At 40.7% G+C, this 15,923-nt stretch overlaps 1 protein-coding gene across 1 annotated transcript; it reads right to left on the bottom strand.

Annotated features, from left to right (window-relative positions):
* Positions 1-737: 737 nt before the first annotated feature.
* On the bottom strand, positions 738-10,656 carry LOC118771344 (ras-related protein Rab-31-like). Its single transcript, XM_036519308.1, has 7 exons — positions 10,415-10,656; positions 9,666-9,745; positions 9,112-9,193; positions 7,716-7,787; positions 6,203-6,309; positions 4,839-4,948; positions 738-4,370 (listed from the first exon to the last, which is right to left on the bottom strand). Exons 1-7 carry the CDS (start codon positions 10,448-10,450, stop codon positions 4,273-4,275), a joined length of 585 nt encoding a protein of 194 aa, XP_036375201.1. The 5' UTR covers positions 10,451-10,656; the 3' UTR covers positions 738-4,272.
* Between the last annotated feature and the right edge of the window lie 5,267 nt (positions 10,657-15,923).

Here is a 15,923-nt window from a genome sequence, read left to right as displayed (position 1 = left end):
CTCTCTCAAATCGAATCGTTGTGTTTGTTAAAATGTTGCATATTCAGCTGTAGGATTGCATACAAGTAGCTACTGGGCAACTCCAAGCAACAAGTCATAAAGATAGAAAGGGATAATTATTATAAATGAGATACATTCATTATTGGTGGGACCATATTTCAGTTATATAGTTTTTTTCGAAGCTGGCACTAGTATGGTACAAAAATGCAAAAGACTACAGGTCTGCCGTTATTAGACAATTTGTTTTATCAATTTAATCTGGTAATGAATTCAGAGGGCACAATTAGTTGTTGCTACTATTCACCAGGAGATGGAGTTAAAGTACCACTTCAATGAACCTCCGATATCCCGTCTTCTTGCTCTTCCAGAATATCATTGGTTTATATCATATGTAATTAAGTTTATTCAATTAGCATTGCCTTAAAACGCGTACATATCGAATTTGTGTATTTGCATGGCGGTGCAGTGGCAAGGAGCAGGTCTGGCAACACAAATATTGTGCATAAAATTTGCCTCAATATATCCAGTTGTCTGAATTGCATGAAGGCCTGCATATTGTAAATCCCTCGGAACACTGCTGAGCAAGTGCGATGTAACGTTATATAACATAATATTAATGCATATTAAGAGTTGAACTTTGTCATCTGTTGTGAAGCCTATGAGCTTGTTGTGTCAGTGCTAGCGCAGTACGTCTGTGAACACAGCAGGCGACGACACGACACCAATGTGTAGAAACATTACAAGTTTATTACCACATAGATTAATGTAAAACCTTAACCTGGTCGGCATAGATTACAAAAAGGTGATTAAAGTTACTAATGCACAAGATAAAATGTGTGTATTGGCACTTTTTTTACTGACATGAACACATGTGCAGCATGATCACAAGTCCACCATATCGATCCTCAATGCAGACAGGAAAACATGCATGGCAAAATGGACAAATGTAACAAAGTATTTTTATGGCACTTCATTGTAAATTCCATACAAAATTTCCAATCTGCTTTAAATTCAAAAATGCTTTCTGGGTATTCTATACATCATAACATGAATACATTTTCAGGTTATCTGTCATATCTTAAGCCATGCAAACTCTGGAATTTCAGACCTATTGTCAAAAGATCTTACATCAGGGTTTCCATAGAGATGAAGGGACCTGAGAAAGAGACCTATTCCTTTGAGCTACCTGTTCCTCAGAAGAGCCCTAAATGCATTAAAAAAAACCATGTGAATGCAGCCCACAAGCCTGCATAACAGGGGCGCTCACAAATAAGCAGACAGGCACAGAGCTACAAAGCAGATAACATTTTACATGCAGGAAGGAAGAGCACCTTTTCATCTGGTAAAAAAAACTGGAGTCTGTTTGGTGAAGCAACGGTATGCGTGTGAACCAACAGGAGATGTTAAAGCAGTCAGAACCGGCTCAAACCCGGGCCTTGAGATCCGCAGAACGCTCACTCTCCAGCTCACTCAACGGTGTTGTGTTCAGTGCATGACAACAATGACTAAAACCGCACATAGGTGGCAGCGCTGCTTCACAACTTCTCCTCTAGACGGATTAATTCACAAGTGCTGATTGATTGTGATTATGTTTTTACTCCTTCTGTTCCACTGCATATGTGCAAGAATGTTTAAACTGCCATTTTCTCTTCTCATCTGTTTGAAACCACTTGTATTTTCATTCAAAGAGGTCAAATGTGGTGACATGAGGCACAACAGATCACAAAAAAATTGGTATACAGCATAACAGATCACGACTTAGTGGATATATAACATAATATATCACAAATTAGTGTGCATAAAACATAATAGATGACAAATAAGTAGGTACACAGCATAGTGGATCAATCATAAATGGACATACATCTTGTACCACAAAATAGTTGGTATGAGTAATGAGTGGGGTTAAAGGCACAGTAGTTGACTTGACTTTATAGACAAAAATAATCTCAACATCTCCAATCATGTGCCAGGCCTTGACAGAGAAAGAGACTGCAGCATGGATTACAACCGGTGCAGCATCCTCCTCTCTGTAGCTAACACAACGGTCAAAACTATACCTGTTTTATCTATACAATGTGCTAATCCAAGGGCTGAGAGTTCCTGCAACAACTGGGCTCTATTTATACTATTCTTTAAACAAGAAATTTAAAGGAGGAGTCACCTTTCATTTCTTGTTAGGAAAAGTGCTTTAAGATTTAATTCTCAAAAAATACTACGACAAATGAGCCACGGCTGAGCGAATACCATTCCTCTAAAACTGTAAACATAAGTATTAACACCATCAGAATGAATCAGAATGCTGGCTGTGGGCTTTTGTCTTGAACTGAGGAATCCTGCCAGCAGGGGGCTCTCTTCAACCTGACTGCAACATTTTTCCCAAAGGCTAAGCTCCCTCCCCAGAGAAAACACTGTAAATTCCCACCATTAGCAGGGGGGATGCCACAATAATAGGTTACACTACTGGGCATAAATGACATCACTGGCTGGAAGAGTGTTTCCCACTCATTCAGAAGAACGCACAACACAGCATGACTATCTCTTACACATATGAATTATACATGTGCTATACATATATTTTATAAGCGTAAGACTTCCACTACTTAACTTAGCACTTTGTTTAAGAAGTGTCCTGATCGGCATGTAAATACCATTACAGTTCTACAGAGGTTTGCAGGGTGGTGCTTGTGCCACCCCCCTGTTCTTGAATGATTGGAGCTACTGTCAAACACACACGAATACAGACTCTGTGATTTGGACTCATTTTGCCCTAAACCACTGATCTTTACATACCGGTCCATAATTCCACAGAACGCACTTAGAGACAACCTATATAACGCGTGCTGTGCTCTGCAAGGACGTGAGTTAGGAACACAGAAACAAGTGCCTGTTTGATGTGATCCGACACATGCTAAATGTGTTTCATTAACATCGTACTTGCTGTCTAACAAATGAGTGAATGGATACAGGACTAAGGCCTCTGAAGGCTGCAGTCAGTAATGTCAGTAACTGCATGAGCACACATTCCTGTAATTCTGGAATATATCATAAATGATTTCATAAATGGGTTCTGATTTTAACAATGGTTGATAATATCATGTTCAAATAATGCTTAATGCTTATTTTAAGTATTGTACTTAAAACTACAGGAGAAAAACGTTTCATGGCCATTCTAAGATTACATCAGATGCTATTGCTTACTCATACAAAGGCTAATAATTATTTGTGCAGACCACTGCATAGTTTGCAGATAATTCGGCAATCAAACTGCAAGCTAACTCTGAGCCTAACTGAATTTAATGGAACTCCTTATTGCAAGGGTGAATTAAGTAGACATTTGTGAAACACAACCAATAGGGGTTGCAGCATTTTTGCCTTTTGTCCTGTGATTGGGCCATACAGTGTCACACCAGCGCTCCACTCACAAGACAAATCACAAATGCTGCAACAGTTAAACACAGAGTTCAACCCCAGAGGTGTTTGGGAGTCCATCAGGTGACCAGAAAAGTTTTCAAACAATGTTCACATGTGGTTAATTTACACTTGTGAATGTACAGAAGAAAAATCTGTATATATTCCTTTTCATATGGATTTGCAACTGTATAATGTGTAATTCTGCAATTATCAAACAGCTGTCAGTGTATTTTAAAATGTATTTAGAAAGAGTTTCAAAACACTTTTGTCTACAGAACTTACAAACTGTACTGTGCTGGTTTAGCTAACTAGGCTAAGGCCACAACACCAAGACTTATATATGTAAGCACCCACAATGCTATATACAAGAGCACCATGACTTACATATGTTTGAGTTGACTTCTTTATCAGTTTGCCTCAGGTCTGGTAGGTCTGTGTGAAAAACACCTGGTACTTAAGTTTGTGTGTAATTATCAGGACTTCTGAAGACATCCACTCCAAACTGCATTTAACAGCCACCAGTGGAGTCCTGAGGTCATGTTTTACCAATTCAAAAATCACTTAACCCTTGTAGTAAGCTACCACCTTGCTTTGAATTTTGTCCCTGAACACAGCATTTACGCTGCATCAAGTTTTACTTATTTATTTATGTATTTATTTATTACCGTGGAAGTGTTGCCTGTTACGTTTACCGATATTCCGACCTGAACCCGTGTTTTCTCAGACTCCTCGCTCCAGTGATGGCGGATTGGGGGGGCGCTGTGGCGGATAGCGGTGTCAAAGATCCTAAATGACGCCGAGATCTGCGCTGTCTGTCGCAAATTGCTGCACAGGCCCCTCCGCCGAGCTCCCCTCCCACTAGCAGCACCTCTTCACCGGAGGAGGAGGCTGCCGGGTTAGCTTGAAGGCCTCCCCGCCCTCAGTGTCCTGAGGACCCAACGGCGGGATCTGCCTGCCTGAAACGGAGGTCACGGCGTGGCCGCCTCGTTAGCGCGCAGACACTGCGGCCATGCACAATACTGAAAGGCCACAAGGGTGTGCCCATCACCTGTACATCTACACACAGGACAATCGGCAGATCTGTGCTCTTCAGCATAATAACAAGCAATCGGTCTTCAAAATTAAAATAAGCTGCAGCAGTCTGAACACCTACAGTAGCATACAAACATCTCCTTACCTTCGATGCTAGGGCAATTTTGGTATATTTCTCTTCTGTGGACAGTTCATTGAGTAATGGATAGTTAGAAAGTTAAAGAACTAAATGGAAAGTTAAAGAACTATTCTTGAGTTGCATGTAAAAATTTTCTTGCTTGTTTCTGAAAAATTAAAACATGACCAGCCCCACTTTAATCTTTGATTAAACAAGCATGTCAAGGTAACTATGGAGCTTAGAATGGGATGACCTGCTTGGGAAAAAAACTCACTGATTTTCTGGAAGAGTTCCTCAACGTTGACTGCGTTCCTAGCGCTGGTTTCCACAAAAATGGCTGCGATGGACTCCGCAAATTCCTTTGCCTCCTTCATGGGAACCTCCCTGTGTGGACAAACTGGAGTTACGCCTGAGGGTTCACAAGCAACTGCATTACAACACCACCATCTGTAGTTGCTAACATTTCTTATAAGCAACACCACAAAAATGGCTGCCAAGCATGACCTCTCTCTTCTAGCATTTCCAGGGACTAACAGACCCAAGCACTCATGTAGGGAACATGTAGGGAAATATTTCAACAAATATTTGATGATATGAGACAAATGTTTAAACAAAAACTTTATGAAAAGCTAAAGTTCTCAGTTTGTCTGCTAATCCATTGGCAAGATTTAAGAGAACTGTATAAAATCTCATCTAGTTTCCCTCATGGCTTTGCTGCCGATTGGATCGCATGCCTTTAGCAAACATTTACAAGCCAGACTTGCATCTTGTTATTCATTTTCATTCACTCACACTGGGAATTTCAACAAGAATCTCAACAAGAATCTCTAATTCAAAATTCAAAATACACTGAATGAAACTCTACGGATGCAGCAGTGTGGTGTAATGGTAAGGAGAAGGGCTCGTAACCAAAAGGTTGCTGGTTTGATTCCTCGCTTGGGCAAGGTACGTAACCCACAATTGCCTCAGTAAGTATCCAGCTGTATGAATGGAAAAAATTGTAGGTCCCTTTGGATAAGGGCACTCTGCTAAATGACAATAGCGTAGTGTAATTAAAAAGACTGAGAACAATGCTAAGTGTAGATGTGCTACAACTGAAATCCACATACAAAGGTAGATAACCTACAATAATTCAAACAAAAGCAGCTGTAAGCTTTTACCAGAAGCTAGAGAAACGAAGCAGAGACCTTTGACAGATCCTTTTCTCCACGTGTTATTCTCGAAGCTTTCAAAGAATCTGGCTGGGCAGTAGATATACTGTACACAAGTGTATCGATTTGCACTTTCTGCATATCTTTAATCTGAAGTATTTCGTTCTTCTCAAGATCTCCTTCCACTGATACACAAACAAGGCTCTGCATGGCCTAGGAGTCAGTTACATCATCCACAGTCAGGGGAAGGCCTCCACTCTGGTCTCCCTGTGCTTTAACAAATACCATTCTCAGTCATCAGTGTTAATGTCTCAGTCATTATGTTTCATATAACACACACAGTACACACTACTGAGCATTAGTAATTACTGGACACTTGTTTTCAGTAATTTAGGGGACACCCTTATGCAGGTAACCTGTCCTGTGCAGTAGAGACCCCCTGGAGTGGGGAGCAGGCGCCCCTGTGTAGCGCTGCCTGACACGGCACCTGATGTCCCCCAGGTCGTTCTTGTTTCCAGCGATGGCCACCACAATATCCTCAGGCCCATGCTCCTTCAGCTCCTTCACCCATTTCTTCAGTGTCTGGAAGGAGTCCTGTCGGGCACAGGAACAATGTAAGCACATAAGGGGTTTAATGAGGAGAGCAGACCATTGAGCCTGGCTGGGCTTGGAGACCTGCCTGCTATGTAAAGTGTGCCCAACACCACACCAGTCTCCAAGGCTAGGCGTTAGCGCATAACTCTCTACATTAAAAAATACTACGCAGCGATAGTGTGAAATTTACCTTTGGCCAACAGAGGTTACAGAGTAAGGCCTTATAACCCAATGGCCTCATTCTCAATTCCCAGTTGAGTTAGTGCTGTTGTATGTTGTACTTCTAGGCAAGGTGCTTCACCTGAACTGCCCGCAGTAAATGTTCCGATGTATGAATGGGCAGCATATAGAAAGTAAGCTATGTAAGTAGCCCAAGGGTGAGAATGACCACTAAACAAATATGTAACGTTACTTGTATTTTAACAGCTTCTGCAGCCCACTTCAATAATCCCCTTTAAAAATCTGAGAACCTCAAATCAAATCCTTCCTTGTGCTGACTCTATGCAGAGCTTAAGCCTCTCAGACCAGCCCTTGAGAATGTGTGACTGACTGTCAAATGCTTCTGAGTACTTTTTAAAAACAGACAACACACAGCATTTTATAAGACAGATAACCTCTGGATAAGGGATTAAATGGGAATTAAATGAAGACAGTTACATTGTATCTTCATTCTGTATACCTAGTTAGGTTTAGTTCTAGTCTCCCCTTTTTTCATGCAGTTTGCTCATGGACACACCTATAACATGGCTGAGACTTGGACAACAAGTGTCCCACAATACATCACTTCATATGCACTGTGTCATAATAAACCAACATGCATTAAAATGTCCTTGTGGCTTTTCTAGGTTTACTTGTGTACTAGGTTCAAGTTGCTAGATCCATCTGGAGTGCTATAAAAAACAGGAAAAGAACACCTATATTTAGGAAAGAATCAACCTAATTATAAAAATACAGGGCTATTGTTGCCACCTGGGAAATCTGATGCTAGAATAAGCAAATCTACTCTGAAAAGTGTTTAACGAAAGTAACAGCTACAGTGTGGCCAGAGTTTCACTGGGTGCTATAGATATCCCCCAACTTAACACTATTTTGGTTTAATTGACTTAAAGGACTTAAAGCAGTGTACATCTTACTGAGTGGTAGTAAAATCAGATTGAAATGTGGATTTGCTACTGTAAACATCCAATAAAATTGTCAGCCAGCTACCTAACTGATTCTGAGTTTTCTCTTTCCATTACAGCTACAGCATACAGCCCTGCCTACATCAGTCGCTACCTAAAACATAGCAATGTAATATAGTGGGTGAATAGCTCAAAAGGACTGAAATATCCTCCACTAGGAGTCAAAGAATCCTGTGAATGCAAATGTGACTGTGATCTTTCATCTGATCCACACGAGGACTTTACCAGTTTGGTGATGTCATAAACAATGACAGCGGCAGCTGACCCTCTGTAGTACATTGGGGCCAATGAGTGGAACTGAAAAGTAACAGGAAGTGACACTGTGAGAACAGAGAAATAATGACAGATCAATATATCCTTATAGACAACGCCAAGTAACAGCCAAGAGACTGTAGATGCAATGGAATCATTTAACATGCTTTCACAGTTTGTATCTTGTAACTGCATAGTTAAAACACAGAAATTCTGGGCTGATGAGCATAACGTTGCTTTATTTTCTTGCTCAGCTTCAATTTAGCAAACATGCTGTAGGTTGTTCACTGCTGCCCAGCACAGCACAAAAGCTAAGCAACAGTAAGTAAGGAAAATAGTTTAGCCTTGTTTACATGTTAAATTGGGGGTCTGTTAAATTTAACCATAAAGCAAGAAACTTACATAGTGCCTGAAAATTCATTTAAGATGGCACAACCTTCATTCGTTTTCAGTCTAAAATGGTAAATGTTGTGCAAGTTTGGAGAAACAGACAAGCAGACAATTTTTTTTTTTTTTTTTTGGGTATCACTATTGCCTTTTGTTTTGTGTTTGGACCTTTGCAACCTTTAATTTAAAAACCGTTATTTACTCTTGAATGAATCATTTCAACAATATTTACAAGGAACTGATACTGCTGCATACACAGAATAGTTATTGTGACTGAACATGCAGACGCAGTGAAGAAACATGAAAAAAAAACCCATGCTGTTACACAGAATACTCAGACAGCTCAGGCTAATGAGTAACCTGTAACTCAATCAATAAACACGTTCAAAGATACAGGCAGGAACTGCCATGCTGCAATACGCAGAGCTATGCCTTATAACATAACACATAACACTGACTAGATGTGTGCCTAAATTAAATGTTTCCCCTTGGGTTTATTTGCGAATACTGACTGCCTTCTTCAAAAAAATGTGAAAGACATTACAAACCTCTTCACACATACGTGTTAAATAACATTGGTGTGGAGGACTATGTATCCTGTTTTTACAAAATAGCCCTACATGACCTTTAAAAGAGGTGCACACAGCAGTTCACTCAGGGAGCATGCACTGACCACAGTGTAAAAAACTCAAACTCAGTTTCTGCTTTTTTTTCCACCCAGCCCAATGATTCACCACTAAATACTCTGACACAATGCACTAAGGCCATGGGGAGAGGACTATGGGTAAACGATCACTCCTTTTTTTTTTACTGGAGTGCAGCCCATGTCCTGCAGGAAGGAGCACTCAAGGCCACACAAAATTCTGTCATGGAGAGAGAGCTTGGAGAGGCAACTCGGGTCTAAACCAACAAACCGAAGTTAGTCTCATCAGAAGCAACCTCTTTCCATGTGTAGGTTTTTCAAACGTTAAAAGCAACGTACCCTCTCTTGCCCCGCTGTGTCCCAGATCAAGAATTTGTGTAGTTCATTTCCACACGGAACGGTCTTGGTTAAAAATGATGCACTGCAAATTGTCAGAAAGAACACACACGTGAGTCCATAAACATTAATGACAATCAGTTCGGTTGCAACGCATCAATATAGACCTAATGACAGTCACAAGTTACATACAAAAATTTAAGACAAAGAACTCTTCAATTTGATTAAGACTCTGTTTGCGGGAGCACAGATTTTTTGCTAATTGTATTTCCTCAGACATTTCAGAGGGAGCGAGCTCAGCTCCCAGACAGCACAGAGATGGGAGAGCTTGTGTCTGATCTGTGTCTAATCGCCAAAGAGTAACTGTCTATCAGCGTATGTTTTATTGATTACATTGCCATGTGCTGCACGTGACGGTGTCCACATGTTTGCTGACAGTTAAGTAGGCGAAAGTACACCTGGAGATTATTCCCTGTGATATGCACGTCCTCTGCATGTGATGAGTAACCTTACAGTATTCATTTAAGGATCTGTAGCCAATATAAAACATGCCTTACCCTATTGTTGGACTTATGTTGTGGTCGAAATGGTCCTGTACAAAACGACACACAATACTTGACTTCCCAACCCCTGTGTCCTTAAAAGAAGAGATCACAGCGTGGTCAGAAAAGAAGACAGTCGAAAAAAAAAGTAGTCAACATAACAATATGTTTCATCAAAATGTGAGCTCAAACTTGCCTATATCGTTTCAGGCAATTCATAATACAATTCAGCGTGTATGTGCATGAAACTGTCATTAAAACATGTACAATAGTTCAACTGTATTACACATCTGTTGTGTTTATGCCTGAAGTTAAAACACTACAGAACGCAACGCACAAGTGGTTTCTCAACCCTGTCCCGACGGTGACGTAATAGTTGATGATGCCAAGGAATATTTATTTGACGCGACCGCACCAAAAATGGACGAAAACAATCTCAGATTGTGGGCATAAAATCGTGGTTCTTATCCCATTTATCATATATTTATTTTTTAACAATCGGGAAACGTTTCGTAACCGAGTAAATACCAGCCGGTCTCAAAATCTTCTCGAGGCTGGGGTCGCTTTTTGTGGTTAAATAATGTACTGAATTGCTCGATGATACTGAAAATATATGAAAACTCTAAATCCACGAGGCACACTGTTAGCAAAACATGTAGAAAATCTGTACTTTTCCCTCTTTTCGTGGGCTCTGTCTCCAAGTATTGCCGGACTTAGGACTAAAAAGCCGTAAAGAATTCTCTTTTTCAACTTTATCCACTTACCCCAAGAAGACATACTTTCAGTTCCCTAATAGCCATGGTTTGTAAACCTACGACTATTTCAGCATCCTTCTTCTTTTCATAGTTTTACTTCCTGTCCGTGTATTTTTCTTTTGTTAACATCAGCTTTTTGATTAAAAAAAGAAATCCTACCCCAGGCCAGCTACATCATCCTTCCCAAATATAACGGAAACCAGTTGGAGCTACCCGAAGCGTTGTCAGTCACGTGATTACCGTGCCGCTCCTCCTTACAGCCCGCATTTCTGCATTACTGAGGAAACAGAAGACAGCATGTAAGCATGCGGAAAGAAAGTTATAGGAAGTCAGGGAAAAGTACGAAGGAAAGGAAGCAACGGCGTAAGAAAGAACGAAAAGGAACGTTGCACAATTTTCAGGAGACTTAATGTGAAACACAAGAGTAAGCATAGTCTTCTCCTGGCAGAGGAGAGAATGGAAAAGCAGGAAAGAACCCTCTTTTCAGCTTTATCCACTTACCCCAAGAAGACAAGCAGGAAAGAACCCTCTCTTTCAGCGTTATCCACTTACCCCAAGAAGACATGCTTTCATTTCCCTAACAGCCATGGTTTGTAAACCTACGACTTTTTCAGCATCCTTCTTCTTTTTTATAATTTTACTTCTGTTTTTGATTGATTCTTAGAAGCAAGAGTAAACAACTCTCCCCTGGCAGAGGAAAGGAACGCTAAATGCATACAAATGTGCAAGTGACTGTCTTTCCATGGCGTCCTCTGCTCTGCTCACAGCATACCGTAGGTTATCTCTACATGAATACAGATATACAGAGAGGGGCAAAACTCACATTTCCCCCAGATTGTTCATACCTTTGACTAAATATTTACTTTGACTATTTAGTTTTTTCTGCTTAATAAATATAAAAAGGGGATACGTTAATCTTTATGATTTTGCGCCCAGGTAAGGTCATGCTCGCAAATAAAGTATTTTACAGAGAACACGAGGGTCACATTTATTCACACCCCTATTCCTCCGACATGGATTACAATGACAAAACGATTCCTGTAGTATTCTGATGTTCTGGCACTTCTCAGAGGGGATTTTTAACCTCTTCTTCTTCAAAAAAAAATTCAGAATTTTTGGTTTTCATTAGTGACAGACACAAATGCTTGGTTGGAATGAAGTCTGGAGATTGAGATGACCAGTTGTGAATATTTCTTTTGTTCTCAGTTAACCAAGTCCATTTTTTAAAAGGTTAGGTTCTGGGCAGAGGGATCGAGGATTTTGGACAAAATGTTCTGATACAAGGGATCCAGTACCCATAGATGCCGAACAACCCCAAAACATTATAGACATCTTGCCACATGAGTGTCAGCATGAGTATTTCCTCAAGATAAGATTCACCCTTATATGCCAAATGTGATTTTGATGAGCATGTCCAAAAAGCAAAATAGTCTTTTCTTCTGACCAAAACATGTGCTTCCAACTGTTATTCAAAGTAGTTTTGAAAACTCTTTTTGTGCTTTGTCTTGTATTTTATGGAATAAAATTAATTATTTGTGAACCATATGACTTTGCAATGTGCAATCAAGTATATTATTGAAAACATTTTAAGCAGATAAAATGATCCAATATGTACATTTTTTTCTGTTTTATCACATTTTGGTTCTTATTTAATGAAGGGTTAATACTGTGTTATAAATGCGTGCAGTGTGTAATTATGTAATAACAAAATTTGAGGCGAGGAGCTGTGGTTGTGATCTGAGGTTTGCAGGCTCAAAGATGAGGCAGTGTTGTTATACCTTGAGCAAAGTACTTAACCTGAACTGCTCCAGGAAATCCACTTGTATAAATGGGTAATATGTACAGACTTACAAACAATGAAGGAAGCCCTAGAATTGCATAAATAATATAGCCAGTACCTAGACGTATATCGCTAATACAGTCAATACCTGGACTTACATAGCTAACATAGCCAGTATCTGGAATTAAATAGCTAACATAGTCAATACCTGGATTTACATTGCTAATATAGTCAATACCTGGACTTATATAGCTAACCTAGCCAATACCTGGCCTTGCATAGCTAACCTATTCTTTGGAAATGTTTCCTTAATTTTAGTTGGTTTGAATGTGTGTAAATATATCCAAGGGCCCTCTTTGTATTTGTTTTTTATTTACAAAACCTTGCAATAAGAAGATAACTGGGTAATTAGTTAACCAAGAAGTTATACCCACCATGTAAAAAGAGGTGGTTTGTGAGGGAAAAGTGTGAGGACAAAGCAAAGACGAAACTGGACAGGGTTGTTTTATTCCTTGGGTTTTATACAATTTAGTCCCTGCTTTATCTATTTTACCCCTTTATGTTTGCCTATTTCACCAGTTTTATCCTGTCTTTACTTACAATAAATTGTCAATGTATTTGCATATCACCACACATGTGTTTTTTATGGGAGAAGTATCAACCAGCTTCCTCACAGTCAACACCTGGATTTATATAGCTAATATAGCCAGTATCTAGGATTGTATAATAATAATAATAATGCATTCAGTTGAAATCAGAATTGTAAGTCCATTTGGTAAGTATTGCTAAAGCTTTCGTATAAAAAAATGTATAAAAAACGATTTCATCTTTTTTTTGTTATACTGATGTTGACCACTAGGCGGTGCGATTACTTTGTTTTTGCCTCCACTGATTCTCAATCCTGCTCCTGGGCCCCCCCCTGCTCCACATGTTTTCCATCTTTCCCTGCTCTACCTACCTGACTGAGCTCATCAGTGGCACTTATGATTAGCTGAGCACACCTGATTTAATCAAGAGCAAGAGCACTAATTTCAATCAGGTGTGTTTGGAGCAAGGATAGATGGAAGATATGCAGTACAGGGAGGCTTCAGGAGTAGGATTGAGAAACACTGCGCTTAGTCAGTTTTGGTTAGGCCACTGATTCTCAATCCTGCTCCTGGGGCCCCCCTGTTCCGCACGTTTTCCATCTTTCCCTGCTCTACCTACCTGACCGAACTCATCAGTGGCACTTTTGATTAGCCGAACACACCTGATTTAATAAAGAGCATGTTAATTATTTCAATCAGGTGTGTTTGGAGCAAGGATAGACTGAAGATATGCAGGACAGGGGGGCTCCAGGAGTAGGATTGAGAAACACTGAAGGCACTGATTCTCAGTCCTGCTCCTGGGGGCTCACTGTGCTGCATATCTTCAATCTATCCTTGCTCGGATGGATACACCCTCAGTGCGATTCATGGCACGGCAGCCATTTTGTAGCACCCATCAGGTGTGGGGGAGAGGAATATATTGCCAATTAAACTGGTAATCACCACGTAAACTGGAAGGTTGTTACATGGACACATTACAGGGGACTCTACATCCTTTGCAGCAAGTGCCATGAGATCTTTAATCACCACAGTGACTCAGCAACTCAGCCTACTACACCACAGTGTCCCCACCACTGCAATGAGTTTCCCGCTTGGTCTAGTGGAAGATTTCAGAAATACTCTTTGTTCATCACTGCATAATTCAGTAAAATGACTAGCTCCTACAAAAAATCAAACATAAATGCTACATAAAATTACTGTGATGTGCATTTGTCTCTGTGGAGGGGTGAGGGGAAGCCAATACACCTGGGCAAGACAAAGGTGACTGGGCATGTCAGCTAGAATGAAGAAATGTTTGTATGGCCACGGTGAGCGAGAGCAGGAGGGAGTAGTGATCACGGTGGAGGACAAAAACGCCAATGTGCAGTGGATTCCTAAAAAGGGACGGTTATTTAGCATCCTTTTATTTTGCCTTTCCTTTGTTTGTTTGTCAAACAAATTTTGCCTCTCGGTTTGTGGACCCGTGAGGGTGAGCCACCAAAGAATCGTGTGTTTTTGTTATTGTTCAACCCTCTCTCGTAAATGCTGGTCAAGCGATCGGAAATCTTCATTCCGACTTCCCGTCTAATCACTCCTGAGCCAGATCACGCTACGGCGTGTGACAATTACTCACTTAAACACAAATGAACAAACAGCATTCACTACAGGATTTGTCACATTTTGACTGGTTTATGTTTTGAATGGGTAGTGATTGAAGAGAAATTTGTAAAGCCTTCTGCACTAAGAGAAGATGACTGCCAAAACCTTTCAGAGACATTACTCATGGTCACTGATCAATACTCTGCGTGCACTTCCACAGAGCGCACACACTTACCAATCACACAGCTGTCAAAACAAGGGAGGTCCTGGAAAAATTACACCAACACTTTCAGCTGTTTTGAACACATGCCTTTATTTCTGTTCCATTACGGGCACAGGAAAGAGCACGCCCATGTTTAGTAAAAGCTCTGTTTACTTCATTAGAGAGCACAGGGTTGCAAAAAGCAGTTTAATAAAATGAAGCTTAACTATTTTCCAGTGTACATTACACTGGCATGTTTGAGTCACTTGCAATAACCATCTTCATAATCTTTGAGCAAGTCACCACTTGCCTTGGGAGGACAGTCCTGATGTTGTGGGAACTCACTCGCTTCGTAGCACTCAGCCTTCTAGGGAATTCACCAATAAACCGTCATCTTCCACAAACGCGACCTTGTGTGGGAATTTCACATTCATCTGGGGCACCCCCAAAATGATTCCAAACATGGCGAGGGGCAAGGGGTGCTTCTAGGGGGGGTACTCACAGTCAGCTCTAACACTCACACACCCCCACATCTACAGCTCAGCTCTAACACTCAAACACCCCCAAATCTACAGCTCAGTCAGCTCTGACACCCATACACACCCACATGTATTTTCTCAATAATAAATGTTGTTTTATTATTAAACCACAGGGTACGAGAGTTAGGACCAGACAAACACAGCTAACAAACAGCACTGTAAATCGGAACAAAGAGCAAAATTAAAAGCCATCAAAAGAATAGTGAAGTTCATTCTTGATTAAACACTTTTATGCGCCAAAACTGTTGGAAAATAAAAAGCTTGAGAAAAAACGCTATTTGAAATTGAGCTGCCATTACACTAGCACTACCAAGAGTTAGGACTGAGGGAAATGTAAGGAGATAAACACTAAACACTCCTCATTCGGTCAGGAGATATTCGGTCACAGGGATTTAGATATCGCATACCTGCACATCACAAGAGCATCTACAGCAAAACAGCATAAATAACATTCAGTAATGAGGTTAAGGTCAAACTGATATCTGGTTCTGCGTCACTTTCTGGAACAGTATGGAGTGGTACACAGGACTGCCACAGGGCATCCCTCACACAGAATGGCTGCAGTGGAGCTGGAACCACTAGTGGGACAGGAGCTCCGGGTGGGTTCACACCTTCAGCAGTTATGCCCCAAGCATCACCATAGCATTTCAGCGCTGCTACTTGGGATAACCAGGTAGTGTCTTTTTTTGCCTGTGGCTAGTATTTCTGATTTGGTTGGGTACAAATTAATGAGCACCCCTGGCTTTTGGCTTTCTCTCTCTCTCTCTCTGTGGGACTGGGGGTGTCCCGGGAGCCGACCGTCCTGGTGTCACAACTGCTCTGGCACTGGGAC

The sequence above is a fragment of the Megalops cyprinoides genome, chromosome 24, assembly GCF_013368585.1.
Source record: "Megalops cyprinoides isolate fMegCyp1 chromosome 24, fMegCyp1.pri, whole genome shotgun sequence".
Classification (NCBI taxonomy): domain Eukaryota; kingdom Metazoa; phylum Chordata; class Actinopteri; order Elopiformes; family Megalopidae; genus Megalops; species Megalops cyprinoides.
Note: the sequence above shows the minus strand (reverse complement) of the source record. Positions and strands in the feature narration are given on the sequence as shown.

What these genes read in the sequence shown, in the direction of transcription:
- LOC118771344 (XM_036519308.1), bottom strand. Translation starts at nt 10,450, where the DNA reads ATGGCTATTAGGGAACTGAAAGTATGTCTTCTTGGG. An exon ending in TTTATGACATCACCAAACTG is followed by an intron (nt 6,310 to 7,715) that starts GTAAAGTCCTCG and finishes TGTGCCCGACAG; the next exon opens with GACTCCTTCCAGACACTGAA. An exon ending in GGAACTCTTCCAGAAAATCA is followed by an intron (nt 4,371 to 4,838) that starts GTGAGTTTTTTT and finishes CCTCCGTTTCAG; the next exon opens with GCAGGCAGATCCCGCCGTTG.